The sequence below is a fragment of the Cervus canadensis genome, chromosome 20, assembly GCF_019320065.1.
Source record: "Cervus canadensis isolate Bull #8, Minnesota chromosome 20, ASM1932006v1, whole genome shotgun sequence".
Lineage (NCBI taxonomy): Eukaryota > Metazoa > Chordata > Mammalia > Artiodactyla > Cervidae > Cervus > Cervus canadensis.
Window position 1 is genome coordinate 234,463 of NC_057405.1, and position 27,814 is coordinate 262,276.

At 47.6% G+C, this 27,814-nt stretch overlaps 1 protein-coding gene across 2 annotated transcripts in view; it reads left to right on the plus strand.

The window, feature by feature from the left end:
• The window catches only part of NT5E (5'-nucleotidase ecto), a 60,753-nt gene that overhangs the window by 27,073 nt on the left and 5,866 nt on the right, over positions 1–27,814 (plus strand). The window contains exons 2-8 of one of the 2 annotated variants that reach the window (XM_043439030.1): positions 1,907–2,129; positions 3,247–3,435; positions 21,124–21,321; positions 22,024–22,178; positions 25,011–25,116; positions 26,145–26,294; positions 27,608–27,729. In XM_043439030.1, coding sequence (XP_043294965.1) covers positions 1,907–2,129; positions 3,247–3,435; positions 21,124–21,321; positions 22,024–22,178; positions 25,011–25,116; positions 26,145–26,294; positions 27,608–27,729 — 1,143 coding nt within the window. Of the gene's footprint in view, positions 1–1,906; positions 2,130–3,246; positions 3,436–21,123; positions 21,322–22,023; positions 22,179–25,010; positions 25,117–26,144; positions 26,295–27,607; positions 27,809–27,814 lie in introns of both variants that reach the window. The other variant, XM_043439029.1, reaches the window with a different exon arrangement.

The window sequence follows — 27,814 nt, forward strand, 5'->3', positions numbered from 1 at the left end:
TGCTGAGTGCTAGCAATATAATGATAAAATGCAAGGCGGCTGACGCATTGACAGTCTTTCATGAAGAGCTATGGAAACATTCATTAAAAAGAAAAATCTGTACAGTTATGCAAGATTACTATGAGTTATTGTAACCTCATAAGGCAGACTTATTTCACCATAGGAAGAAACCATGATGTTCTAAGAATAGAAGAGAAAAAGACAATTACCCAAGACTGGGAGAGCCTTTAAGAGGGAAGCACTTAGGTAAGAGGAAGAAGTAAAAATGAGCAGATATTCAGAGATGGGATAAAAGGCAAGTTCAGAAATTCTGAGTTTGATCAGGGAGACAGGCACATGGGAACATGAGGACACTGCTGCATTCTTTGTGGAAACACGTGCAGATGAGGACATGATGCACATGGCCCTCTGAGCGTGGGTACTGGCGAGGGTCACCTGCCAGGCAGGTGAGGGGCTCTAGCACAGAGGAGGGTGAAGGCTAGAGGTGAAGGTCCCGGCGGCTCAGGGGCTCTCCTTGTGGGAAGGACCCCATGGATGTGCAGGACAAGCTGCTGCAGAGTGGAACGGGTAGGAAGGAGGAGGATGGGGACAGTCAGAGGACACGGAGGTGGGGGTATTCATTTAGATGGAGGGGTCACCAGTCAGCCCTTCCAGGCCTGTTCCCAGATGACCCCCAAAGTGAAGCAAAATCAAGTGTGGTGTATAGAAAGTTTGAGACTCACTGAGTTAAGTACTAAGATAAAGAATCAGCCTTGGCAGCCAGAGCCCATGGGTGGGTGGCTGCAGTAGGTGGGTTGTTTCCAGGAGACCCATAGAGAAGGAGTGGAAGGCTTTGGGGGAGGTGGCCAACCTGTCCTCTTTTGTCAGCATCACCCTGGGGAAAGATACCAGACATCAGGGTGATAGCTCTGGCTCAGCAGCCGTCTCCCAAGCAGTGAGGAAAGGAGGCTAGGGAGTAAGTTGGGAGTAGGGTGGCTTGTGTTAAAATGTGCCAGCTCCTCCCAGAGTCCTGGCTCGGAGCCCATCCAGAGCCCCAGAGGCCTGTGGTGGTTTCATCCTACTCTTCCTTGGATGTGAAGCTGCTGAGAGTGAAACCTACGGTGACCCACAACTGGCGGGAAGCAGAAACCAGTGCTGTGCTATCAGAGTGCAGTCTCCTTCTTGCCCTTGGGATCCTCGCCTTCCCAGAAGAAGAGAGGACCACAGAGTGCTAGGGAAGAAACAGTTATGGGAACATGAGGGTATCATGATCCAGGAGATGGGAGCTGCGTTGGGGAGGGGACGCCTCGAGTGTCTGTTCATCACATGACCCCAGCTCCTTTTGCTAAAGTCCTGTTGATTTTAACAGTTGTCCCCGGCATATAGGAATGAAATGATTGGTTTGGTGGATTGAGATGTGGGCTTATGAGAGAAAATCCTGTGAAAGGGCTGGACAGAGCCTGGTAAATGCAGACTCTCAACCTGCCCCAGACCTGGAGTTGGAGGACACTGACCTGTCTGCAGGTGCCTTCCATGCCCACTGACGTCACCTCAGCAGGTGATGCAGGGCCTGGGGTTCTGAAATCTGCTTGGTGGTCTGATTGCCCCTGGGCCTGACCCCGGGGCCCCGGAGTAAAATCTCTGAGCCTGAGAAGGACATCAGTCATACAGTCAGCTTCCTAGAGCTTCGCCAGTTTTCAGAACCCTGTGATAAGGTCTTTTTTTTTTTTTTTTTCCCCGGCTGTGCCATATGCTTTGTGGGATCTTAGTTCCTGACCAGGAATTGAACCCATGTCCTCCACAGTGAAAGCATGGAGTCCTAACCAGTGAACCAGCAGGGAATTCCCCAAGGTAATATTCTTTGAAGTATGTTTTTCCTGGCAATTTCAGAGTACCTAATTCTTTTTCTCTTTTCCCTTTCCACCAGGCACTGGGAAATCACGAATTTGATAATGGTGTGGAAGGCCTGATTAATCCACTACTCAAAGAGGCCAAATTTCCAATTCTGAGTGCAAACATTAAAGCCAAGGGGCCTCTAGCGTCTAAAATTTCAGGACTTTATTTACCGTATAAAATTCTTTCTGTTGGTGAGGAAGTTGTGGGAATTGTTGGATACACTTCAAAGGAAACCCCTTTCCTCTCAAATCCAGGTATTTTCTTCTTTTACAGCACTCATTGCTTGAAAATAGATGGCACTAAATCAGAGTGTGGCATTATTTTTCTGGATGGTTGGTTAAAGTAGGAACAATGTGTGGTGTTGGACACATGTGGATGACATTGAAAAACCAACCTAGTGGTTTCCAGTTGCCCTCAGTAACTTCTTAAAGACACTTGCTCTCCTGCTCAATGAATTGTTGACATAAACAGTATCATTGCTTAATTCAGCACATCCAGAATTTGGTTGAGAAAGCCATTTATATCCAGTGCTGATGCCAGAAGGAGTCATTTATTGGAAAGTGAGAGTCACGTAACTCATACCCTTTTTTCTGTGGAACCAGGGAGCCCAGAGCCAGGGTTTTACCTCATCTTCCTTTTCTCTAGTATGATTATTACATGTCTAGTTAGCTCCCTTTTTCATTATCTCTTGTTTTAATGGCTTTGTTGTATCTGGCTCCCTGGGAAATATATATATATATATATATTATTGAATGGTCTTGTGTGTGTGTGTGTCATGCAACAGATATATATGAATATCTCCTATATCCATATATACACACATATATCTGTAAAACCCTAAGACCATTCAGAAAACATTTTTGAGCCACTTTTACAGGAATGGTTTGGCAGTGAAAACAAAAAGGTGTTTTTCCTAAATTGCAAGTGAGTCACTCAGTCATGTCAGACTCTTTGCAGACCCATGGACTGTAGTCTGCCAGGCTCCTCTGTCCCTGGAATTTCCCAGACAAGAATACTGGAGTGGGCTGCCATTTCCTTCTCCAAGGGATCTTCCCAACCCAGGGACTGAACCCAGATCTCTTGCGTTGCAGGTGGATTCATCATCTGAGTCACCAGGGAAGCCCAATGCACCATTAAGGGAATGTAACTGAGAATATTGATGTGAATCTTTATTGGCTTTGCATAGATATTACACTGAATTTATAAATAAGTTTTGGTCTTAATAACTTAAGAACTTTAGGCAGTAAGGTGTTTTTACTTGATATGCTTATATATATATCATATGCATATAAGCATATATCATATGCTTAAGCAATATGATAAAAAAAAGAAGCTATTGTTCATAAGTGTCTATTTTATTTTCTTCCTTAGGACCGAATTTAGTATTCGAAGATGAAATCGCTGCATTGCAACCTGAAGTAGATAAGTTAAAAACTCTAAATGTGAACAAAATTATTGCACTGGGACACTCTGGTTTTGAAGTGGATAAACTCATTGCTCAGAAAGTGAAGGGTGTGGACGTAGTGGTGGGAGGACATACCAACACATTTCTTTACACAGGTAATTGTCCCAGGAGGGCTAGATAATATATGCTGATATAAGTATAATATGTATGAATACATGTAATAATGTATATAAGTGATACACACTGAGTAATAATGTGTAAACCTTACTCAAAGAGACTTTTTAAAAATTTTTGTATTTTAATACAGTTGATTTACCACACTGGGTGGGAATGGCTACAGGCAAGTTGCAGACAAAAGTATGAGTGGGATTAAGATGGTGAGGATGCTGACAGAGATGCCAGCTTTCCTAGTGCAGGTGACTTTGCCATCAAGCATCTGAGAGCCACTTAAGTAATTAGAGACAGGGGAGTTGGCTAGACTAAGGATGCCAACACCAAGAAAACCCCCAATGGAGCAGGTCATTGGCAACACTGGGTGGAGGTTAAGACTCTGGTGTGGATGGTCTGGACTGCTAACAAGGGGTGGGCTCCTGTTGGCCTGACCTCCCTCATGGGTAGGATGAGGGTCAGGATGAGGGTCACTTAAAGCATTGCTGTGGCTTCATGTGTGTGTGAGTGGATGGTGGTGAAGTGCCTCAGAACAGGGTCTGGAGCCCTAGGTTCTCACTTCGGTCATGTCCCAGCTCTGGAATAAGACACCCTCCTGGGTCTTTTGTTAGCTTCCCTCTGAGGCAGCATCAGCGCCTCAGGACACATAGTAAGAACTAGGTATATGCATCCCACCCCTGCATCTGGTAGAGCTGTGGCTTCAAAGCCATTTGACTGTGATCCATAGTAAGAAGGGTGTTGTTCACGAGGACCCAATGCATGCACACACACACACACACACACACACACACACACACACACACACACACACTGCATGAAATATTTCCCAAAGCACTTGGGGTGCACCCTGATATTTTCTGTTCTGTTTCACTTTTTTTTTTTTTTAATTCATTGGCTCTGCTGGGTCTTCACTGCTTCGAGAGGGCTTTCTCTAGTGGTGGCGGCGAGCAGGGGCCACTCTCTAGTTGCAGTGCTCAGGCTTCTCACTGCGGTGGCTTCTCTTGTTGTGACGCACAGGCTCTAGGCTGTGTGGGTTCAGTTGTTTGAACATGAGGTTTAGTTGCCTTGGGGCATGTGGGATCTCCCTGCACCAGGGATTGAACCCATGTCCCCTGCATTGGCAGGTGAGCTCTTAACCACTGGAACTCCAGGGAAAACATCTACTTTCTCACTTTTTAAGTGCCAGTTACCACCCACTTAATTAATTTCTTCATATTATAGCTAGCCTATATTTTGAATAACTGGGTTTTCAATGAACTATGGCCAAAATGGGCAAGAAGAATTAAAGGAATCTGACGCCACCTCTCAGATGTTGAAGGCATTGCCATGCTCCCTCTGACATGCCTTAGACCCTCTGGAGGCCCAGCTGCCATCCACCGCCTTGGTACACGGCCTCAGTCCGTGAGCCCTGCTGGGCCTGAAGAGGCTGAGTGGCCGTTCCCCGCCTCCCACAATTCTGCAGCCTGTTGTTTTGTTCCGTCACTTTGGTTCCAGCCAAGTAGATCCTGCAAAAGAGAATGCATCTTCTGCTAAGGAGATGATAAATGATGAGAGATTTGGGGATAAAAATTACACTCTTTATCCACGAACTTTGAAGTAGATAATTACAGTCTTGAGAAAAAAAAATACCTGTAGAGTTCGTATTTTATCTCACATTTCATGATTGCTTACCAAGATTAAATTGTTCTCATAAAAATGTTCAATTTGGACATTCATCATTGTGAGGAATGAACTTAACAATTAAAGGGAATTCTAGGACACAATATGAGGTGAGATATGTTTGCTTCTTTAAATAAATTTTCCCAACCTTAAAAAGCAAACAGAAAACAAAACAACAACAAAACACAGTCCTTCACTAAATTGCCTTGAGAGTTAGCATAAAGTTGGGAATTCCCTAGCGATCCAGTGGTTAGAACGCTGCACTTTCACTACTAAGGGCCTGGATTCAATTCCTGGTCCAGGAACTAAGGTCCAACAAGCCAAGAAAAAGACAAAAGAATTAGCATAAAGTTAAATATGATTGATTAATCAAATTAGAGTTAAAATAATGCATCATTTCCTGGAGAAGGAAATGCAACCCACTCCAGTATTCTTGCCTGGAGAATCCCATGGCTAGAGGAGCCTGGCAGGCTACAGTCCATGGGGTCACAAGGAGTCAGACATGACTTAGCCACTAAACAACAGCAACAATGCATCATTTGTGATTTTAAATCTCCTGAGAACCATTTCAGCACACACAAGACCCAACACACGCACATACACACTCACCTGAAACAATTTCAAAAAGCGTCTAGATTGTACCTGCTCTTTTATGTTCTGTTGTTTAATTCTTTTAAATGCTGTAACCACTTACTAAAGAGGTTTGTCTTGTCCATATTTTTAAAAACTCAGCTTTAAATGAGGCCAAAAGGGCCCAAACAGTGCATGAACAGTTTCCCTCTGAATACTGAACACCACTGCAGGTTCTTGGGATGACAGCCACCATGTACATACAGACCAGACCACCCTGGTATTGCCTCACCATTCTTATGTCAGGATGAGGACGAGAGAACTTTCCTGACCAGGTTTGCAAAATGTCAGAGCTACAAGGACGAGGGCTAGAATGCAGATGTCTTCTCTAAAGGAATTAAACCTAGAGTTATAAGCTGGTCTGTGAAGTTGCCTTTGGAGAGAAAAAGGTGAAGTGCGTTCAGATTGAAAGATGTGGCGGGTGTGACAGAGGACTCCCCTCCGTGTGACCCTTGACAGCAGACAGGCTCCTAAGATGCTGTCGCTCTGTTTGCCTCCCACTATTTTAGCTGTGGTTCGGATCATGCAAGTCTGTCTGGTTAGCTGTGGCTTTGGTGAGTGTAGGCATGCGTTTCTCCATCTGCAGAGTTAAAGAGTTACAAGTCTTAAGTCTACAATCCCTTCTGTTCAGAGTTTCTTGATCCTATCAACTTGTGACTGTCACCTCTTTTTCAGCAACTTCACTTCTGGAGTCGCAGGCTGATGAGACCTAGTCACCATCCTGAATTGTTCATCCCCACAGCCCTCCTCCCTCCTCCCCGTAAGGCCCTCTCACCTTATTCTTCAGCAAGCTGCCGCAGCCTCACGGAAACCTCAATCTGGTGAACCCTCCACCCCTCCCAGCCCAGCAAGTGCCACTTCTCCTCCTTAGCCTGGGAACACCCATTGCAGACCCACCACCAGGTCTCTAGCTGATTCAAGGAAGACAGGTGCCCAGGACTGTTGAGTGAATGCCAACAGATGTGGCTCCTTTAAAAGTAACATTTCTTTGGAATTCCTTTGTAGTCCAGTGATTGGGACTCTGCAGGGGTCCCAGGTTCAGTCCCTGGTTGGGGGACTAAGATCCTACATGTCACGTAGCACAGCCCCCACCCCACCCCCCCACACACAAAATTTTAAGAGCAAGATTTCTTTATTTGAACAGTTTTGTGTGTGTGTGTAATAAAGTTTTATTAAAGTATAAAGGAGATAGAGAAAGCTTCTGACATAGGCATCAGAAGAGGGCAAAAGAGTACCCCCTTTGCTAGTGTTAGCAATGGAGTTATATACTCTCCAGTGAATCCAAAGAATGTCTGGAGGTTGTAAAGACCTCACCAGACCTACTCCCATAATTTATATTTTAAGATAACAGAGTTGGCCAGAAGGTTAAATCCAAAGATTGTCCTCAGGCAGGATACATCCTTGTAAAGACCAGACCTACTCCCATAATTTATGTTTTAAGATAACAGAATTAGCCAGAGGGTTTAATCCAAAGACTGTCCTCAGGCAGGATACATTATTGTTATATAATCCTAAGGAATGTAGAGGAAAAAAAGTAAAACAGTTTGTCCTTTCTTCCTCCTTGAATATCCCAGACCTCTCTCTCCTTGGGGACGCCTAGACTTCTTATCAACCTGCCTAGGAAATGACTCTCTCATTCCCCCCTTTTCTTTTAGGAGAATTATGTTGCCAAGGGAAAGGGGCATAGTTTTCGTTCCATAACTACTTCCTGCTGCTTAGGGGTGTAGTCCCTAAATTGTTGAGGCAACATATTCTCCTAACCCTCATATTGAGGGTCTCTGATCCAGGGGCTCCAAGTAATAGTTGGAGGAGGCTGTGGCACTCATAGGAGCTCGGACAACTATTTGTAAATTAAAAGCTTTTAGACGGTTAGAAAACCCCATTATGCAGTTACAGATGTAAGGCAAAATAGTCATTAAACCAAGTTAAAATCAAAATGAAAAGTCACATTATGTCCATAGATGTCCACCCATTGCAGACCCACCACCAGGTCTCTAGCTGATTCAAGGAAGACAGGTGCCCAGGACTGTTGAGTGAATGCCAACAGATGTGGCTCCTTTAAAAGTAACATTTCTTTGGAATTCCTTTGTAGTCCAGTGATTGGGACTCTGCAGGGGTCCCAGGTTCAGTCCCTGGTTGGGGGACTAAGATCCTACATGTCACGTAGCACAGCCCCCACCCCACCCCACCCCACACACAAAATTTTAAGAGCAAAATTTCTTTATTTGAACAGTTATTTTTTCATTAATTACCTAATTTGTGTTGCTTCTGGATTTCATCAAACATTTCTTAAATATGAAATCTGAGCCTTGTCATTGACTTAAGAGAACATAAGTGATTTTAATGCACACAGTATTTTGTTCTCAAAATAAATGAAGTTCACAGTTTTAAGTATAAACAAAACCATGAGGGCTAGTGTTTGTTCTTCCCACTGCAGCCAGCAGCTGGGTATGCACCGTGCAGGGGTGGACCCATCCCTGTTCATTCGAATAAGCGAAGAGGGCAAGAGATTTGGTTGTGCTTTGCAATCATTGTTCATATCATCATTGATTTTCACTCTTACAGTTTAGATAATCTTGCCTTTTGGAACAAAAAAGGAGTCTTATTACTTACTACACCCACAGGATAGGGAAACACTCTCCAACAAAGAACCACTTCCTTTGGGCATCCATAGGACTGAGGCTGTGTGGGTTCAGGTGAACTGGGAGAACCAGCCACAGGGCAGAGGTGAGGCTGGTCGCTTCAGAGGTAACGGCCGCCAGGCACAGGGACCCACTCCTTCCAGGGGTCACAGCTCAGGACCCTCAGTCAACTGCCAATCTCAGTACCAGCATCCTTCATGGAGCAAAACCGGAGCCTTCTGGCTAATGGTTTTTGCAGCCACATAACACTGATCGGTTTTAGTAGCATCTCATGGAAGTACTTTCCGAGGCAAAGTGGGATGAGCCAAGCCCCAAAAGTGAAGAGAACAGCTATTAATATAGAAGAGGATCATGTCATTTGGCAGGCTGAGTTATACGAAAGCTGATGGCCAACTTCATGCTATGAAATAGAAAGTCTACTCCTATCACAGAGTCAAATCTCTTCCCAGGAGAGAAGAATCTTTTACATTCCTGTTGTTCTGATTTTTCCCCTTGATGGTCTTGGAGGTGGATTTCAGTCCTCTGATCTCTCTGGCAAGCATCATGGGGTTGTGGAGAGGGCTTTTGCACTCTGATGGATCCAGTCTCCCTCCTGGGGTTGGTCACTGCTGGCTGGCCAACCTTGCGTGCATGCGTGTCTGACTCCTTGCGACCCTATGAACCATAGTCTGCTAGGCTCTTCTGTCCATGGGGTGCTCCAGGCAAGAATACTGGAGTGGGTTGCTATGCCTTCCTCTATGGGATCTTCCCAACCCAGGAATCGAACCCACATCTCTTAAGTCTCCTGCATTGGCAGGCAGGTTCTTTACCACTGACTCCTCCTGGAAAGTCCTGTACAACCTTGGACATGTCTTAACCACTCTGGGCTTCAGCTTTTTATTTTAAAAAATGGTTGCAATGATTTGACTACCTCAGAGAATGTTGTAGGGATTAAATAAGATCGTATAGTAACAGAACTGGGCCCCAGAGCATAGTGGGTCCAAGAAAAAAAATGTCAGTTCTCTAATATTCTGTAACATAGGAAAATGTATACAATTTCATTTTAAATGAAAAAGAGGAAGATACAAAAAAAATTTTATAACTATACAGAGTTTTCTTACCCAGATTGTAGTAACTTGACATTTGTATACATATGCCAAGTTGCTTCAGTCCTGTCCAACTGTTTTGCGACCCCATGGACTGTAGTCCTCCAGGCTTCTCTGTCCATGGGATCTTCCAGGCAAGAGTACTGGAGTGGGTTGCCATGCTCTCCTCCAGGGGATCTTCCTGGCCCAGGGATTGAACTGGCATCTCTTACGTCTCCTGCATTGACAGGCAGGTTCTTTACCACTAGCACCACCTGGGAAGCCCCTTGACACTTGTAACTCCAAACAAATTTATAAGGTCACTCCTCCCTTTAATAAATGGAAAGACTCTCTATCCTACAAAATTTAGGGAACACTGGAGCTCTTCTTACCCCCTTCCCCCAAAATCTCATCATTCCTTGGGGAGCCTGTATTTTTCCTGATCCCCTTGGTCCTAATTCTTTCTTGTCTCTCCTCCATTCTTGCCTCTTCCAAACCAGTCTTCTTATGCCTGAAGCACAGACCCAAATATAGAAAAGTGACCTTTCTTCTTGATCCCTGCAAATCCCACACAAGGCAGCTTCCTTTCAAGTCTGCCAGGCACTGCAGGGAACCTGCAGGGAACCTCGGAGGGAATAACGCCTCCGAGCCTCCAGCACCTCCGGGCGTGCCTCGCCGGCTGACTTTCTTCCCCAGCCAGCCCTCCGCCCCATCCTCACCCACCTCCCATTCTATGTTGTGCTGTTGTTCCTCCTGTCCCCACACCCTTTATCCAAGGCTACCTCCTGAAACTCACATGTTTCCCACTATTTTTATGCAAAAAATAAGCTCTCTGCATACACCCCTGCCCCACCCCAGGGACCCTCCTTCCAGGCAGAGTTGCCTCTTCTCCCCGCGGGGAGCAGGAGAGGAACAGGGACCCAAGTCATCATTAGGGGAGCCTGTTGGACCCTCATCCTCTCACAGGCATTCACTAGGCAGAAAATGGTTTCTCCCTAGAATGGATTCTGCCACCCATTTCCCAAGCCAACAGACTTCCCTGGTGGCTCAGACGGTGAAGCGTCTGCCTACAATGCGGGAGACCCGGGTTCAATCCCTGGGTGGAGAAGATCTCCTGGAGAAGGAAATGGCAACCCAGTCCAGTATTCTTGCCTGGAAAATCCCATGGACGGAGAAGCCTGGTAGGCTACAGTCCATGGGGTCGCAAAGAGTTGGACACAACTGAGTGACTTCACTTTCACTTTCTTTCAAGCTTTGTAAACTGAACCATTAATCCTAAAGTTTGTTAAAAGAAGATTTTCTACAATGTACTGTTCAGTAGGCTTTTATTCAGCAATTCATGGATGGAGCAGCATCCCATCTGGCAGAGAGAAAAGGGGCATGGAAGGACTGTAGAAGGCCAGAGTCCTAAAGACCAAAGGGATCAGTAACAAGGAGGTTGTTGTTCAGTCGCCCAGTCATGTCTGACTCTTTACGACCCCATGGGCTGTAGCACAGCATGCCTACTGTCTCCCCAAAGTTTGTCCAAGTTTATGTCCATTGCATCAGTGATGCCATCCAGCCATCCTCTGATGCCCTCTTCTCCATCTGCCCTCAATTTTTCCCAGCATCAGGGACTTTTCCAATGGGTCAGCTGTTTCGCATCAGATGACCAAAATACTGAAGTTTCAGCTTCAGCATCAGTCCTTCCAATGAGTATTCAGGGTTGATTTCCCTTAAGATTGACTGGTTTGAGCTCCTGGCTGGCCAAGGGACTGTCAGGAGTCTTCTCCAACACCACAGTCCTAAGACATCAATTCTTCGGCACTCCACCTTCTTTAAGGTCCAGCTCTCACAACTGTACGTGAGCACTGGGAAGAACACAGCCTTGACTATACAGACCTTTGTCAGCAAAGTAATGTCTCTGCTTTTCAACACATTGTCTAGGTTTGTCATAGCTTTCCTGTCAAGAAGCAAACTTCCTCTGATTTCATGGCTGCAGTCACCATCTGCAGTGATTTTGACCCTGGGACTTGCTGACATTAGCTTCCCTTCTGTGGAACAGAGGGAGGTCTTGGAGCCTGTGTGTGGGGCCTGAGGGCACAGACTGGGGGGTCTGGGTCTGCCTGTTCTGGGAGAGCCTCACAGAAGACAGGTGGTTCTGGCTTACGACAGGAAGCTTAGCATGAGTGACTCCATCTTGGGACTGATCTGGTTATTTTACAACTTGAACTCTTATAAATATAGCTGTTAAAGTTTTTTTAAAAGGCGCTGTATAGACTCAATTTGAGAACCTGACCTAAATACACAAATGACCAAATGTATCTTCTTCCTTGAAAAGATAAGAAACTGGGAGCGTGATGCTTTGTCCCAAGCAGCTGGGCTATGCCTCTCTCAGATCTCTTGTCCTCAGTTTATAAATTTCTCTCAGGCCTAGAATCTTGTAGGATTGTTGGTTTTCACGGCTCATGTGTAAGGACATTTCCAAATGCTCTGTCATGCCATGAAAGCAGAACTTTGGCTTCCTCACTAGAAGTCCTCTGGGTTCTGAAATAAGCTAGAGTCCATCCCAGTTCCCAGTTCAGTTGCTCAGTTGTGTCTGACTCTTTGCAACCCCATGGACTGCAGCACGCCAGGCTTCCCTGTCCATCACCAACTCCTGGACCCTCCTCAAACTCATGTCCATTGAGTCAGCGATGCCATCTAACCATCTCATCCTCTGTCATCGCCTTCTCCTCCTGCCCTCAAACTTTCCCAGCATCAGGGTCTTTTCCAATGAGTCAGTTCTTCACATCAGGTGGTCAGAGTATTGGAGTTTCAGCTTCAACATCAGTCCTTCCAATGAACACCCAGGACTGATCTCCTTTAGGATGGACTGGTTGGATCTCCTTGCAGTCCAAGGGACTCTCAAGAGTCTTCTCCGACACCACAGTTCAAAAGCATCAATTCTTCGGTGCTCAGTTTTCAGTGTGGTCCAACTCTCACATCCATACATGACTACCGGAAAAAACGTAGCTTTGACTAGATGGACATTTTTTGACATAGTAATGTCTGTGCTTTTTAATATTCTGTCTAGGTTGGTCATAGCTTTTCTTCCAAGGAGCAAGTGTCTTTTAATTTCATGGCTGCAGTCACCATCTGCAGTGATTTTGAAACCAAAAAAAATAGTCTGTCACTATTTCCATTGTTTGCCCATCTATTTGCCATGAAGTGATGGGACCAAATGCCATGATCTTAGTTTTCTGAATGTTGAGTTTTAAACCAACATTGGAGAATTTTGAACATTGAGCTTGGAGAATTTTGAGCATTATGTTGCTAGCATGTGAAGTGAAGTGAAGTCGCTCAGTTGTGTCCAACTGTTTGCGACCCCATGCACTGTAGCCCACCAGGCTCCTCTGTCCATGGGATTTTTCCAGGCAAGAGTACTGGAGTGGGTTGCCATTTCCTTCTCCAGGAGATCTTCCTGACCCAGGAATCGAACCCAGGCCCCTAGCATGGTAGGCAGACGCTTTACCATCTGAGCCACCAGGGAAGTGCGATGAGTACAATTGCATGGTACTTTGAGCATTCTTTGGCATTGCTTTTCTTTGGGATTGGAATGGAAACTGACCTTTCCCAGTCCTGTGGCCACTGCTGAGTTTTCCAAATTTGCCATCATACTGAGTGCAGCACTTTCACAGCATCATCTTTCAGGATTTGAAATAGTTCAACTGGAATTCCCTCACCTCCACTAGCTTTGTTCATAGTGATGCTTCCTAAGGCCCACTTGACTTCGCATTCAGGATGTCTGGCTCTAGGTGAGTGATCACACCATCGTGGTTATCTGGGTCATGAAGAGCTTTTTTGTATAGTTCTTCTGTGTACTTCTATGGAATCTTCTAGATTCCATATATATGTGTTAATATATGGTGCTTGTTTTTTTTACTTACTTTACTCTGTATAAGAGACTCTAGGTTCATCCACCTCACTACAACTGACTCAAATTCATTCGTTTTTATAGCTGAGTAATATTCCATTGTATAAATGTACCACAGCTTCTCTGTCTATTCGTCTGTCGATGGACATCTTGGTTGCTTCCATGTCCTGGCTATCGTATATAGTGTTGCAATGAACATTGGGGTACATGTGTCTTTTAGAATTGTGGTTTCCTTAGGGCATATGCCCAGTGGTGGGATTGCTGGGTCTGGACTCTGTGTTTTAACAGGCCACAGTGATAGAACCAGAGGACAGCTGTGTTGTTAGGATTTTGTTTTTAATTTTCATATACAACACTGTTCTATAGTGTAAAAAAAAAAAAAAAAAAGAATTCTGGTATCTGAATAGCACAGATAAACCTATTTGCAAAGCAGAAATATAAACATAGACATTAAGAACAAACACATGGACCCCAAGGAGGGGAGAGGGGGTTGGGATAAACTGGGAGATTGGGATTGACATTCACACTCTGTTATGGATAAAACAGATAACTAGTGAGAACCTGCTTGTCACAGGGAATGCTCCTCAGTGCTCTGTGGTGAGTTAAATGAAAAGGAAATCCAGAAAAGGGGGGATGCATGTGGACGTGTGGCCGGTTCACTTTGCTGCACGGCAGGTACTAATGCAGCGCTGCAAAGCAGCTACGAAGTGTGAGTCGCTCAGTCGTCTCCGGCTCTGCAGCCCCGTGAACCGTGCCGTCCATGGACTTCTCCAGGCCAGAATACTGGGGTGGGTAGCCTTTCCCTTCTCCAGGGATCTTCCCAACCCAGGGATCAGACTGGGGTCTCCTGCATTGCAGGCGGATCCTTTACCAACTGAGCTATCAGGGAAGCAACTGTAATCCAATAAAATTAAAAAAAGAATGCTGGTATCTGGACGGATCCTCGGCCATGACTTAATCTTCTGTGGAGAGAAGAGGGCGGCGGACAGGAGGGGGTCACCCCGTCCCCGCTGTGCCCCACTGAGCGGCCTTTGCCTCTCAGGCGAAGCCAAGCCCTGGATCCTGGCCCCGCAGTGTAGCGCAGCTCACCAGGGCTTGTCGGAGCCTGGAGATGTCTACTGAGTGAGTGAGCGAGCGTATGAGCCTGTTCCCGCCCTGCCGAGCTCCTGTAAGTGCCCCGGCCGGGCGGGACCAGGTGCAGGCACACGGTCTGGCTCGGACTTCAGGGGTTCTGTGCCCACTCAGTACCACTCAGAGATGCATCATCTCTTTAGACCTCCAGGTGGTCCCTGAATGTCTCAGAGCGAGAATGTGGGCAGTAAATCAAAGCATGTACCACACAGATGGACACGGCCCAGATATGGAGACTGTTGGTGGCCCCTCGAGTCTCCGGAGGAGAAGTGACAGCCGGCGTGTCGGGGTTGGGTGCAGAGGTGACTGAGGAACGGGTGACTCACCTCTCTGGTTGCAGAGTGCTTTTTGACAGCGGCTGGCCTGACTGCCCGGTCACAGAGTACTTCTTGGCCCACCCACTTCATGGCTTGCGATGCTAGGAGATCTCCAGTGTGCAGAAGATACTCACAGCTTAAAAAAAATTAAACCCTGTTGGTTTCAACCACTGATCAAATCTCTTATTTTACAAATACAGGAAATACATTTAGGTCCCAGGAACTAAGAGTCTCTCCCAAGGTCACCAGATTGAAAGGGAGCTGCACCCAAACGTGTTCTCTCAACAAGCAGCTCATTCTGCTTTACAAGCCCCACCCAGCTTGTTGAAGAAATTAGATAGAGGGGAGTTGGGAGCTGGAGCTTGACTCCCCTTGACATATGCATTCCTCCACAGGAAGGGCATACACATCTTGTCTGTTCTGAAAAAGAGCTAGCTAAACTACTTAATCATAATCATTCAACCTGCTCTGTGCTCTGTGCTGGGTCAACCCCTGTGCCCTTATGGAACTTACTATCTTAAAAGGGATACTGATGCTGATCAGATTTTTTTTTTTAAGTATGCAAAGAAATTAATCATATATAATTACAAAGCATGCTGTGAAGAAAGAAGTCCATGATGCTGGGCGTGCAGGTGTAGGAGGACCTGACCACGTCTGGGGAATCGTCAGAGAGTGTCCTGAGGAACTGACATTTAGGCTAAGATCAGAAAAATGTCCAGGAGGTAACTTGGTAACTAATTATCACTAACCTTTATTGAGCATTTGCCTGAGTCAGGCTTCATATGCTTCATTAACTTCTTAAATCCTCCCAGGAACCCTCCAAATCAGGTATTGTTACATTCTCCATTTTACAGATGAATAAACTCGAGCAAAAAAAGGGAAATAATTCACCCGTGGGCCTCTGGTTCTGAGTCTTGCTCTATGTTTGTGACTGTGGAGGTGGGTGTGGTGTGAGAATGGGAGAAGCTGAGGTTGCAGGGTACAAGGTCCTCATGGAGCCGATCTCTGGTGGCCTCAGCCTGCAGCAGCTTGAAGTGGGGCTTTGGTTCCTGGCCAGAGATCCAGTCAGGTTGCAGCTATGAGAACACCAAATCCTAGCCACTAGACTAGTGGTCAGTGACAAGAACCTGGCCCTTCAGCTTTGCAGAAAATTCCCACAAAGAAGGAAAGTAGTGAAACAAATAGAGCACTTATGAAAAGGAAAAAAGTGTACTGTATGTATGGATAGACATTGGATAGACTCAAAGAGAGTCACTCCCTTGTGGTAACTTGAATTACTTATATGGGGCATTTCTTCTGGGTTTCCGTTGATTTGCCTGGTTCAGAGTTCATATTTGGTGTGTCTCAGGATCCCCTCATACGTGTACATGCATCTCTTAGCCAAGGTGGATTCTACCAAAGACGCCTTTGGGTGTTAGTATCACTTAGCATCACTCCCCTTTTCACCTCCAAGGAGTCTTCCTACACATATGTAGTCAGGGAGGTCTTCTCACTTCTGGAATGAGAAATAATGTGGTCTTTTTTCTTCTATTTGGGCAGGGCTTAGCCTCTTCTGATTGTCCTGCTATTTTCATCTTGGAGTATCTGCCCTGGGGATGATGGGGGTGGGCGTCTACCTCTTGCCTCAAAGCAGGGCCACATCACGTAGGTCTGGTAGGTTACGATGTTCATGACAAAAATGATAATGTTGCTACAAACCGAATTTTGGGTCTGCTCGCCCCACCATGCAGAAAAGCCTATCTACTAACATCAGGTTGTAGTGAGAGAAAATACAGCATGCATTTGCCAAGTGCCAAGCAAGGAGGATGGGTAACTTGTGTTCAAAAGACCCAAACTCTCCAATGGCTTTCGGGGGACAATTTTTAAAGGCAGTTTTGGGGGTAAGAGTTACAGCTGGTGGACCTTCTTCTGATTGGTGGTAGTGAGGTAACAGTGTGATATTTCAGGAATCTTAATCATCAGTCTTCTGGTTCTAATCGGTCTGGAATCTGCATGCCTGTGGTCAGCATAGAGTCACCATCCTCCACCGGGATGAGGGTGGAGGGAACAATTCAAAGCTATATGTCAGATTGTTACGTACGTCCCTTGTGGGAAAATGAGGATTCCATTCCCCACACACACTGGATTATTATTTTTAAGCTCTCATTCCTTTGCTTGCTTATTTTCCCTTTGTTTCTTCAGCCCCCTACTTCCCTAATTGGTAACTGCTTGAGTCTTTGGAGCCCAGGGAAGGTCTAGGAGACTAAAGTCTTTTTCCACAAAAAAGAAATAGGGAACAGGGAGGGACTTTTGTACCTGGGAGGGCGCTGCAGGTCCCTGCTCAGTTTTGCTGTTCTCCCTAAGGCCAGTGATAGATGGCATCGTCCACTCAGTAGGCATGAGTCTGAGCAAACTCCAGGAGATAGTGAAGGACAGGGAAGCCTGGCGTGCTGTAGTCCATGGGGTGGCAGAGAGTCGGACATGACTTAGTGACTGAACAACAACTAAGGCCATAGGAAATATGTTAAATCAGGGAGTGCACAATCATATTTGTGTTTAGAAAGATCACTCAGGCTGTTTTGGGGAAACTGAAGCAGAAAGAGAAAAAGAAGAGATAGATATATAGACACCAGTTAGGAGGCTGCACAGGGACCCAGGGACAAGATAATGGTGACCAAAGTGTGACTCTTCTGAGATGTTGAGGAGTAAACAGATGAAAGCAAGCACTTCCCAGTCATTTAAAAGAGACTCAAGTCCCTTAGAAGCACTGCTGTGAAATACGCAAATTACCAAGTACCTTAATCCAGTCCTCTTATAGGAATACTGAAAGTTCTTGGGGCTTCCCTGGTAGCTCAGTTGGTAAAGAATCCACCTGCAATGCAGGAGAGCCCAGTTCAATTCCTGGGTCGGGAAGATTCCCTGGAGAAGGGACAGGCTACCCACTCCAGTATTCTTGGGCTTCCTGTGTGGCTCAGCTGCCTGCAATGTGGGAGACCTGGGTTCGATCCCTGGGTTGGGAAGATTCCCTGGAGAAGGGAAAGACTATCTACTCCAGTATTTTGGCCTGGAGACTTCTATGGACTGTATAGTCCATGGGGCCACAAAGAGTTGAACATGACTGAGCGACTTTCACTTTCACTTTGGAAGTTCTTAGACCAGTGCCATTATACATTAAAATCATCACATGGACCGCCTCAAACATTCTACAGTTCATTCAGCCAGGACTTCCCCAGAGGTCCAGTGATATGACTTCACTTTGTAATGTAGGGAGTGTGGGTTCAATTCGTGGTCAGGGAGCTAAGAGTCCACATGCCTCATGGCCAAAAAAACCAAAACATAAAACAGAAGCAGTATTGTAACAAATTCAATAAAGATTTTAAAAATAAGCAATTCATTCAGCCAAGTGAAAACTATGCTGAAGGCCTGCTCCCTGGCATCTCTGTGACATGATCCATCCTCTGGGCCACCAGACAGGTACTTGTCAAGGCCAGCACTGGGAACCCCCACGTCATCCTGAGGGGCTGCTCCCTCGCTGTGCTGGGAAATGCCCGGTGACCAGGGGAAAATGTGACACCTCCCATCTCCTCGGGCTTGCTCCCAGGATTATTTGTTTGCCAAATGGCTGAAATAGAGTTCTGGTAAACCATTTCTCCCCCGCCAAGAGGACAGGCTGGGATCTAAAGACATGTGTGGCTCCGTGTGTGGAGAGAATATTTGGTGCCTGAGCATCTTTGGCTGAATAGAGAGCTGTGGAAACTGTGAACAGTTTCCCTGGACTGCATTTCTCTGCCAGCGGTTTTCTGGGGTTGATGAGTGGAGGGGAAGCAGAGTTGTGGAGAAGGCTGACCTGAGCCAAACTAGACTGGCTGTTGCCTCAGCCACGTGGGAAGCGTTCTCCTGGTTCCTAATTAGATCCATATGAGATGAAGATGACACATCATTTGTTCTAACAAGGCACATCAAGGCCTTTCAAGAACTGGAGAAAGTCCCTGTCCTGCAGGAGCTGGGGGTTGGTGGCTCCTATTTCTAAAGAGCAAGCTGATCTGATAAGACATCTGACCGAATAGTAAAGATTCCAAATTTTTACATTCTGTTTAAATTCAGATATATTTATGGAAGGCAGAAAAATAGAGGCTGAAACAGTCAGGCTTTCCCTTCTCGGGCTTCCAGGAATCTGCTCGATTCCTTTCTGAAACAGATCAAGTGCCTTTCCCTCCTGGATGGGGTGTTCTGCGCCACCTCGTGGACATAATGGGAACTGCACTTTGCCAAGGTTCTCCGTGCTCAGAAGAGGAACCCTCCCCAGCTGAGGGGGTGGGGGAGGGCTGCTACACCCCCTTCCTCTGAAGTAAAAAGCAGGCTCCAAGCTTGTCCAAAAAAGGACCACCACAGAACCGATTGAGGATGGTGTGAGCATTAATCTTCCTTGCTATTCTGCAATGCCTCCAACCATCTACAACAGTCCTAGCCACCATCTGTCATGATCTGTGCAAATGGAGATGGGACATGGCCTGCTCTGGATCTCAAGTCAGGTGCTTTTGTAAAAATAAAGTTCCAAGGCTTTTTTCTTTTTCCAGGGGAAGCAAGAAAATGGGAAGTTAATACTGGCAGCAGCTAGTTCTGCTTGTGGAATGTTGGTATTTGCAGCTTGTCTGCTCTGTGATTACTGAGGACAAGAGCAAAAGCAGGCCTGGGTTTTTCATAAAGCATTCAGCCCAGCTTGTCTTCAGTGAAGAGCGAAGCCCAGACACAGCTTGGAGCACAAAGGCGCAGCCCCTAGGCTTGCACTTGCTTTGGGCAGTGGCCTTTGGAAACCAACTCTTACAGGCTTCTGAAAACAGCACAGCATCGGCTGTGTTGGGCGGTGGAGAGGACAGACGCCGCTGGGCCTCAGTCCTGTTTGCAGCCCGCCCTCCCTCACAGACCAGCTGCGTGACCTGGACACAAGGCCTGGACACCCCGTACACAGCGGGGCCAATGACAGGAGCTGCCTCGTGGGGTGCCTGGGGGTTAAACTAGATCTAGTCCAGGACTGGCTCCTGGCTGACTCTCGTAACTGGTCCAGTGAGCAGCCAACACGAGCTGAGGTTTCCCGGGCCCTCTGTGAACATCTAATAGGAAGCACTGGTGGTGGGTGTGTGGAGGCAGGTGACAGAAACAGTGGTAGGTCAAAGGTATCTGACTCAAGACAGCCCAAATGAGGTCCTGGTCTCTATGGAGGTGGGATGGGAAGTGCAGGGTGCCCACAGGTTGCGGCTGCAGAATTGAAACATGCCAGGTGAGGTGCTCAGAGACCAGGGCTCAGGGTCCCACTGCCCGGGCTCCCACCCTCACATGGGCCCGTGTCTAGGAGGCAGTGCTGGGGCTGGTCTCAGGTTCTCCGAGGGCTCCCCTTGGAGACAGAATTCAGAACTTAGCGGGTCTGTGGTCTGGCTGGGGTGGGTGGTGTGTGCGCTGGTCAGCTCCCGGCATGAGTGTGGCCATTCCACAGGGCACCAAGGGGACACAGAACTCAGCAACAAAACCTAGGGACGGCCCTTTGTCATTTTTTTTTAATTAAAGTATAGTTGATTTACCGTGTTAATTTCTTGTCATCTCCATTAAAGAGTCTAAGCTCTGAATGTGTCTCAAGTTTCCAAGAGGTTGCCATCCTCTCATAAGGGAAAGAAATACACATTTAATGAGTTTCTACTGTGTCCCAGGCATTACGCAAGAGAGATTGGATGTTTCATCCTTGCAACAGCCCCAGGAATTGTTATTTTGCCCATTGTACAGGTGGGGAAGGGCTTCCCTGATGGCACAGTGGATAAAGAATGCCTGCAATGTAGGAGATACGGGAGATGCAGGTTTGACCTGGAGTGAGCAGGCTACTCACTCCAGTATTCTTGCCTAGAGAATTCCATGGACAAAGGAGCCTGGTGGGCTACAGTCCATAGGGTCGCAAAGAGTCGGACAAGACTGAGCAATTAAAAAACTGACAGGTGGGAAAACTGAAGCTCAGGGAAGTGGAGTGACTTGGCTGCTCCGCCTGCTTGAGGAGTGGAGCCGGATCAGGAGAGAGGCAGGAGAGCTCAGCAGCGTCCTATCTTTGTGGGCCCCCAGCACCGGGCATTGTGCCCTGGATTTAGGAAGAGCTTAGCAAATGTCTGCTGGGTTGAGAATGGGAGGATTCATGTGCCAAAAGGGCATTCGGAAACCGGGGCAGATGCCCAAGCCAGGCTCTGAAAGACCAGCTGTGTAGAGGAGGAGCTGGGGAATCATTGGTTCAGAATTTGCAGTCACCTGGATGGTGGCCTGCGGGCCCACAGCCAGCTGTGAACAAGGCCTGACTTGATCAGCTCTGGGTCTTTCATTGCAGGCAATCCACCTTCCAAAGAGGTGCCAGCAGGGCAGTACCCATTCATAGTCACTTCTGATGATGGACGGAAGGTTCCCGTGGTCCAGGCCTATGCTTTTGGCAAATACCTAGGCTATTTGAAGGTTGAATTTGATGAAAAAGGAAATGTTGTCACTTCACATGGCAATCCCATTCTTCTCAACAGCAGCATCCCAGAAGGTATGTGAAATTCAGGGCAGTGATCCACCAATCCCAAGATTAGATGGCTGGATTGTGTGTTTTTGTTTTGTTAATGTTTCAGGACAATGTTTCTGAAGAAGTGAGTTTCTTCCTTGAGTTTGCCCTCCCGTCTTCTTGGATAAGGAGATTTAAAACACACCCAGATTTCAGAAGTCCCCTGGGCTTCTCCAAGCTCTCTCAGCACCAGACACTGTCACGCCTGCTGTGCTTTATTCAGCTCCACCCTGGCAGAGGAGAGCCACTCAGCTCAAGTGCCAGAGGAGAGCTGGGGGAGGCCTGGGATCAGATAGGGAAGGACTGGTGATCAGGGGCCCCGGAGAGTCAGGGCCCCCAACAGTCAGAGGGAGGGGCCAGGGCCCCATAGCAGGACCTCTGACCCCTTTACCTGCCAAGTGTGAGCATCACCATTGCCCCCATCTACACCACGAATGCTGTCCCCCGTGGGCCAGCAGGTAGTCAGACGTGATGAGTTGATTTTGGTTCACTTGGCATTTTAAGATCCAAGCAGGACCTTATTTCCAGGAAACAGAACAGACATTCCTAAGGAAACTTCCTGGTCAAAAACCAAAATGTACACAAATATGGTGAAGAACTGTAGACTCACACCAGGTCAGCTGAATGACATTTAAGCCAGTGTGAGATCTGCTTTAACTGCAGGCTGATTTGTTTGTTTTCTTCTAGATCCAAATATAAGAGCAGATATTAGCAAATGGCGGGTAAAATTAGATAACTATTCGACCCAGGAATTGGGGAAAACAATTGTCTACCTGGATGGCACCACTCAGTCCTGCCGCTTTCGAGAATGCAACCTGGGCAACCTCATTTGTGACGCTATGGTGAGTGGCTCCTGGGAGAGCAGGGCCCACACCACGGGAGGGTGCAGGAGAGATGGGAGGAGGGAGGGAGGGAGGGTGCAGGAGAGATGGGAGGAGGGAGGGAGGGAGGGTGCAGGAGAGATGGGAGGAGGGAGGGAGGGTGCAGGAGAGATGGGAGGAGGGAGGGAGGGTGCAGGAGAGATGGGAGGAGGGAGGGAGGGAGGGTGCAGGAGATAGGAGGAGGGAGGGAGGGAGGGTGCAGGAGAGATGGGAGGAGGGAGGGAGGGAGGGTGCAGGAGATGGAAGGAGGGGGGGAGGATGTGAGGACAAGCTGACAGCTGCAGAACTGAAGACTTCTAAAGATTAACGCCCAAATAGGTAACTCAGGAGGACCTGCCGCACAGCGCAGGGAGCCGGTGCTCTGCAGTGACCTCCGTGGGGAGGAAATCCAAAAGGCGGAGGAAATACGTGTAACATGTGGCTGATCCACTCTGCTGTAAGCAGAAACTAACGGAACATTACAAGCAACTGTACTCCAATAAAAATGCTTTTTAAAAATTAATGCCCAGATAAAAGCTTGGTGTGGATTCACACTGAGTACTTTGGGAAGGTGCCTGAACCACACCAGTGGACCACCCCTGTTTTGTAGAAAGTTTTCACTTTTATCTCAGGTTCAAGAGGTTTGCTAACAAAATAAGCCACTTGTTATATACAAATAAATAATACAAACATTTATTAGAGAATTATCTAGCTTACTTGCAATATACTAACATTAAAAGAAAAGAGAAATAGGAACAGCAGAGGATACATCACCAAATTGGGCTTTGACTAACAAACAAACAGTGCTGGGAAGTCCCATGACATAGCACATCTGGAGTTCCAACTGGGAAAAGGTCCAAGGCAGCATTTCTGCTCTGTGGATGAGACTTCAAAGACTGCAGTTTGGGGTTCCTGCTCACAATCCCCAGGCTGCAAACCATCATCAGTCTGCAAGCAAATCTGCAGCCCTGGTATTATGTTAATCTTTTTAATGTAGGTTACATAGGTCTTGGAAAAGACCCTGATGCTGGGAAAGATTGAAGGCAGGAGGAGAAGGGAGCTACAGACAATGAGATGGTTGGATGACATCATCGACTCAATGTACACAAGTTTAAGCAAACTCCAAGAGATAGCAAAGGACGGGGAAGCCAGGCGAGCTGCAGTCCACGGGGTTGCAAAGAGTCAGACACGACTGAGCGTCTGAACAACAACCACCTTTTTTACAATGCTGTTTGCTCTGTTCTGCGAATCTTGGAATGTTGTTAAGTCCCAGTCGATTGGTCCTGGTTGGCCAGATGACTCAGCAAATTCAAAGATCCTCCCTCTGTCTATCTACGGTGGCTCTCAGCCAACCCTCACAGCAGGCATGGCTGACACAGCGGCAGGCAGGGCAGTGTCCAGGCAGGTTAGAAGCAGCGTCAGAGGCCTGCTCCGCTTAGTCTCTGAGGCCTAAACAAGACTATTAACCTCTTTATTGCTGGACAAGAGTGAAGCCTTTATTTCGAGGTGCTCATCTTAAGTGTCTGATTTTGGATATGGCTTTCCTTTTGTAAGATGACCTGACTCCACAAACTCTGCTTCTCTGAAGATGTGGACATAGTAGATAAAACACTTCTGCTTGGGCCTAACAAGGCCAGACTACGTTTCCCTGGTCTGTCTCCTCTTGGCCCTGAGAACTTGGCCTTGTGGGAACAGCCTTCACAAGCAGCGAACGATGACGTGTAGTTATCGTGAGGATAGTAAGTCCCATGGTGAGAGAGATCTCACACCCAAAGCGCCCCTCCATCCACCTGTCTGCGGGCAGCCCCCAAGGGGCCACGCCGAGCTGAGGTCTCAGGGTCAAGCTCACCACGCCCAGGGGAACCCAAGGGCCTTTGTGCGCAGCTCTGTGCCTGGTACTTAGGATGAAGCCACACTCGATAAAAGTCTGCCAAGGGCTGATTCATGTTGTTGTATGGCAGAAACCAACACAATATTGTAATGCAATTATCCGTCAGTTAAAAATAATTAAAAAAAAAAAAGAAAAAGCCTGCCAAGTGAATGACAACACTCACACTTCCCAAGGCAGGATCGGCGCTGGCTCCTAAGCGCCATGCGATCCAGGCGAGACAAGCAGCTTGGAGAAGTCAGAGTGTGACTGTGTGGGGCAGGTGTGCAAGGAGACACAGTGCTCACCGCACACGAAGAGGAGGCCCTCCCCCGTGTCGGGAACACTGCCGCCGCGCTGTCCTCTTGGCCGAGACCCTGTGTCTCCCCCACCTCCTCCACCATCCTATTTTTTCAAATGAGAATGTATTCATTTCTTGTCACTAAACACATATTATGTTAAAAAAAAAAAGACTGGAACTCCATCTCAGGGGCTGTCTCTGTGTCTCCAAAATTGCCAGCTTGGGAACTGGCTGAGGACCCAGACCAGGATGCCAGGATTCTTGGTGGCCTGAGGTCTAGAGCTGAAAGGGTTCTGGGCTCTGCCCTCAGGAGCAAGTGTGGGGCCTGCCCTGAGGGAGCAGCCCGATGAGCCACTCTGTACAGGGGCCCCCGGCCTTTGCTGGGGTGGTGGGGGATGCTTTGCTCAGGGCCCCTGCTCTGGGGATGCAGGGTCTTAGGAGAGGGTCTCAGAGCTGCTGGCTGCTCAGAGTCTGACCTGGGACTGGTACAGTATCTCATTGTTGCTTCTCAGATCATAAAGCTAGTTTTGACAATTGAGAGAGCTCCGGGCACACAGGGGCAGAAGAAAAGCAGCTTCATTTCTGGGAACGAACCCTCAGAAAGAAGGCCCAGGATGACGAGTGTAAATTCCTGCTGCTCTTGCAGATTAACAACAACCTGAGACACCCGGATGAGATGTCCTGGAACCACGTGTCCATGTGCATTTTAAATGGAGGTGGCATCCGGTCGCCCATTGACGAGCGGAACAATGGTATGCTCCTGGGCCCTGGCCTCAGCTCTGTCTGACCAGCTCCCCAAACCTGGCCATGGGCAGCCTTAGCTCCAGCCACAGCCCACGGTGCCAGGCCCCTCAGCTTGGGCTAGCTGCCACTCACGTCAGTGCCCCACCCAAAGGGCACACGCGCACTTGTATTCCCGGATGCGTGTGCACAGAGGGAGCAGTTAGCCTTCGTGGAACCAAGCTTTCCCTAAACTTCTGACTTGGGACTTGCCTGGTGGTCCAGTGGTTAAGACTCTGCACTTACAACGCAGGGGGCATGGGTTCAATCCCTGGTCGGGCAACTACGATCCCACATGCTGTGCGGTACAACCAAAAATTAAAAAAAAAAAAATTTAAACTTCTGACTCACATGAATCATTGACTGATTTATGCAAATAGTGACAGCTTCCACCTGGATATCTGGAAAGAGGAGGACAAAACTGCCAATCTCAAGCCCTGGACAAAACAGCTGGACACCTTCCTTTAGTGCATTTACAGATATCCTGAATTGTAGCACAGAGTAAAACCAGCCAACCAGACAGATATTCAAGGCACTCCCGTCATCTTCCCTGCATACGTGCATGCTAGGTCGCTTCAGTCGAGTCCGACTCTGTGAGACCCTATGGACTTGTAGCCCACCAGGCTCCTCTGTCCATGGGATCCTCCAGGCAAGAATACTGGAGTGGGTTGTCATGGCCTCATCCAGGGGATCTTCCCGACCCAGGGATCGAACCCGGGCCTCCCATGTCTCCTGCATTGGCAGGCAGGTTCTTTACCACTGACCCACCAGGGAAGCCCTAGTCATCTTCCCTAATAAACTGTCAACACAGTCTCAGCAGAGGAGGGCACGGCCGGGGGCCTCCTGATCCCCGTCTTCCCGAGCATCAGGAACTCAGACTCAGCTATGCTGTCCTCAGAGCCTCCTCGTGGCCCCGTCTCCTTTACCTCTGCGGGTCCTGAAGGACACTGGGCTTGTTCGCAAGCCATGTTCCCTCTGGGCTCCCTGTGACTACCCTCAGGCACGATCACCTGGGAGAATCTGGCTGCCGTGCTGCCCTTTGGAGGCACCTTTGACCTGGTCCAGCTAAAAGGCTCCACCCTGAAGGCGGCCTTCGAGCACAGCGTGCACCGCTACGGCCAGGCCACGGGCGAGTTTCTGCAGGTGGGAGGTAAGTCACCTTCCAAGGCGAGGGGAGGCTCTCCCCTCACCAGGACCTCCCGGCCAGGCTTATTTGGGCTTCACACACCCAAAACCAATGTACAGTCTTTCAGTGGCTGTGGACTCCCAGACCACAGAGAATAGGTTGGGGTCAAAGCCCCAAGGCCCTGAAAATGAGCGATATTTGCCAAGTCTGATTTGGACATCAGACGATCTTCTCTGCAGGAGCTGGCACTCTGGGTCTAAGCAGGTCAGCTGTCTTGAGGTCTAGTTTCTATTAAAACCTTAGTTGCTTAAACATTCAATATTCTTTGTAAAAACAAAACAAAACCTTTTTCTGTTCTACTGCCTGAAAATTGTCTGGAAGCATGCAGAGGTTCAAGGGAATGCAATGTCCAATCACTATTAATAAAGACGATTTCTGCGAGGGGCAGCCAGGACACGACATTGGAACCAGGTTCTAGTTCCATTGGGACCTGGGGCAAGTCTTCATTCAGCCTCTCAGAGAACAGTGAGAAAATGTGCCTGCTCATCTTATGGATTGCCATGAAAGTGGAAGGAAAATAAATGCTTCCCAAATTGTTAAGGACTTCTAAAGTGCTTTTGTCAACCACTGACTCCACAGTCCAATGAGTTAAACCTAAAATTAACATGAATAATCTTAATTGACTCTGACACCATAGTCTGACCTCACTGTTTGTACTATAGATGGTAGACCCCACTGAGAGGTCTGATTGCTTTTCAAGTCTTCCCCCTTCTGGGAAGTTCCGGAGCACCCCAACTGCTGGGACTGAGGGGCTGCAGAGGGTGGTGGGGTTCCACCCGCTGCCCGTAGGGTTGCCCAGATATTCTGCATTTTCCAGGAGAGTGCAGAGGGAACAGAGAGAGGCACTGTGCTGGGTAGTTGTATGTTTCGCAGAAGTCACCCAGGCCAAATTATTAACTATTTATTGGTCAGCAAAATGGTAAACATCCTGTACCTCTCATCTGTTCCTCATTTCCCAAACTTACTGAACCAAGTTGCTGGACCAATTAATTCATGATTTTAAAAGGGTGTGGTTTCTCCCTGCAGAGTTCCCGATTGCCCACCCTGAAAGCCAGTTTCCTTCCCAGGGGTTCTCAGGTCTACCAGAAAGGATAAACGTAACCAGATACGGTAGCTGCAGCGTCACTTCAGCTCTCAGCTCTCTTGCTGAAATCTCGCTCAAACTAAATGAAAACTAAGCCGCTGCCCCCAACTCCAGATTTGGGCCAAAATCTTTCTTATAAAACAAAAATTTTCCTTTGGATTCAGTGAAGACCACAGCCTCATTTCTTTTCTAGGAATTCACGTGGTGTACGATATTTCCCGAAACCCTGGGGACAGGGTGGTCAAGTTAGAGGTTCTTTGCACCCAGTGTCGTGTGCCCAGTTATGAGCCTCTCAGAATGGATAAGGTGTACAAGGTGATCCTCCCGAGCTTCCTTGTCGGAGGTGGAGACGGATTCCGGATGATAAAAGATGAAGTGATAAAACATGACTCTGGTAAGC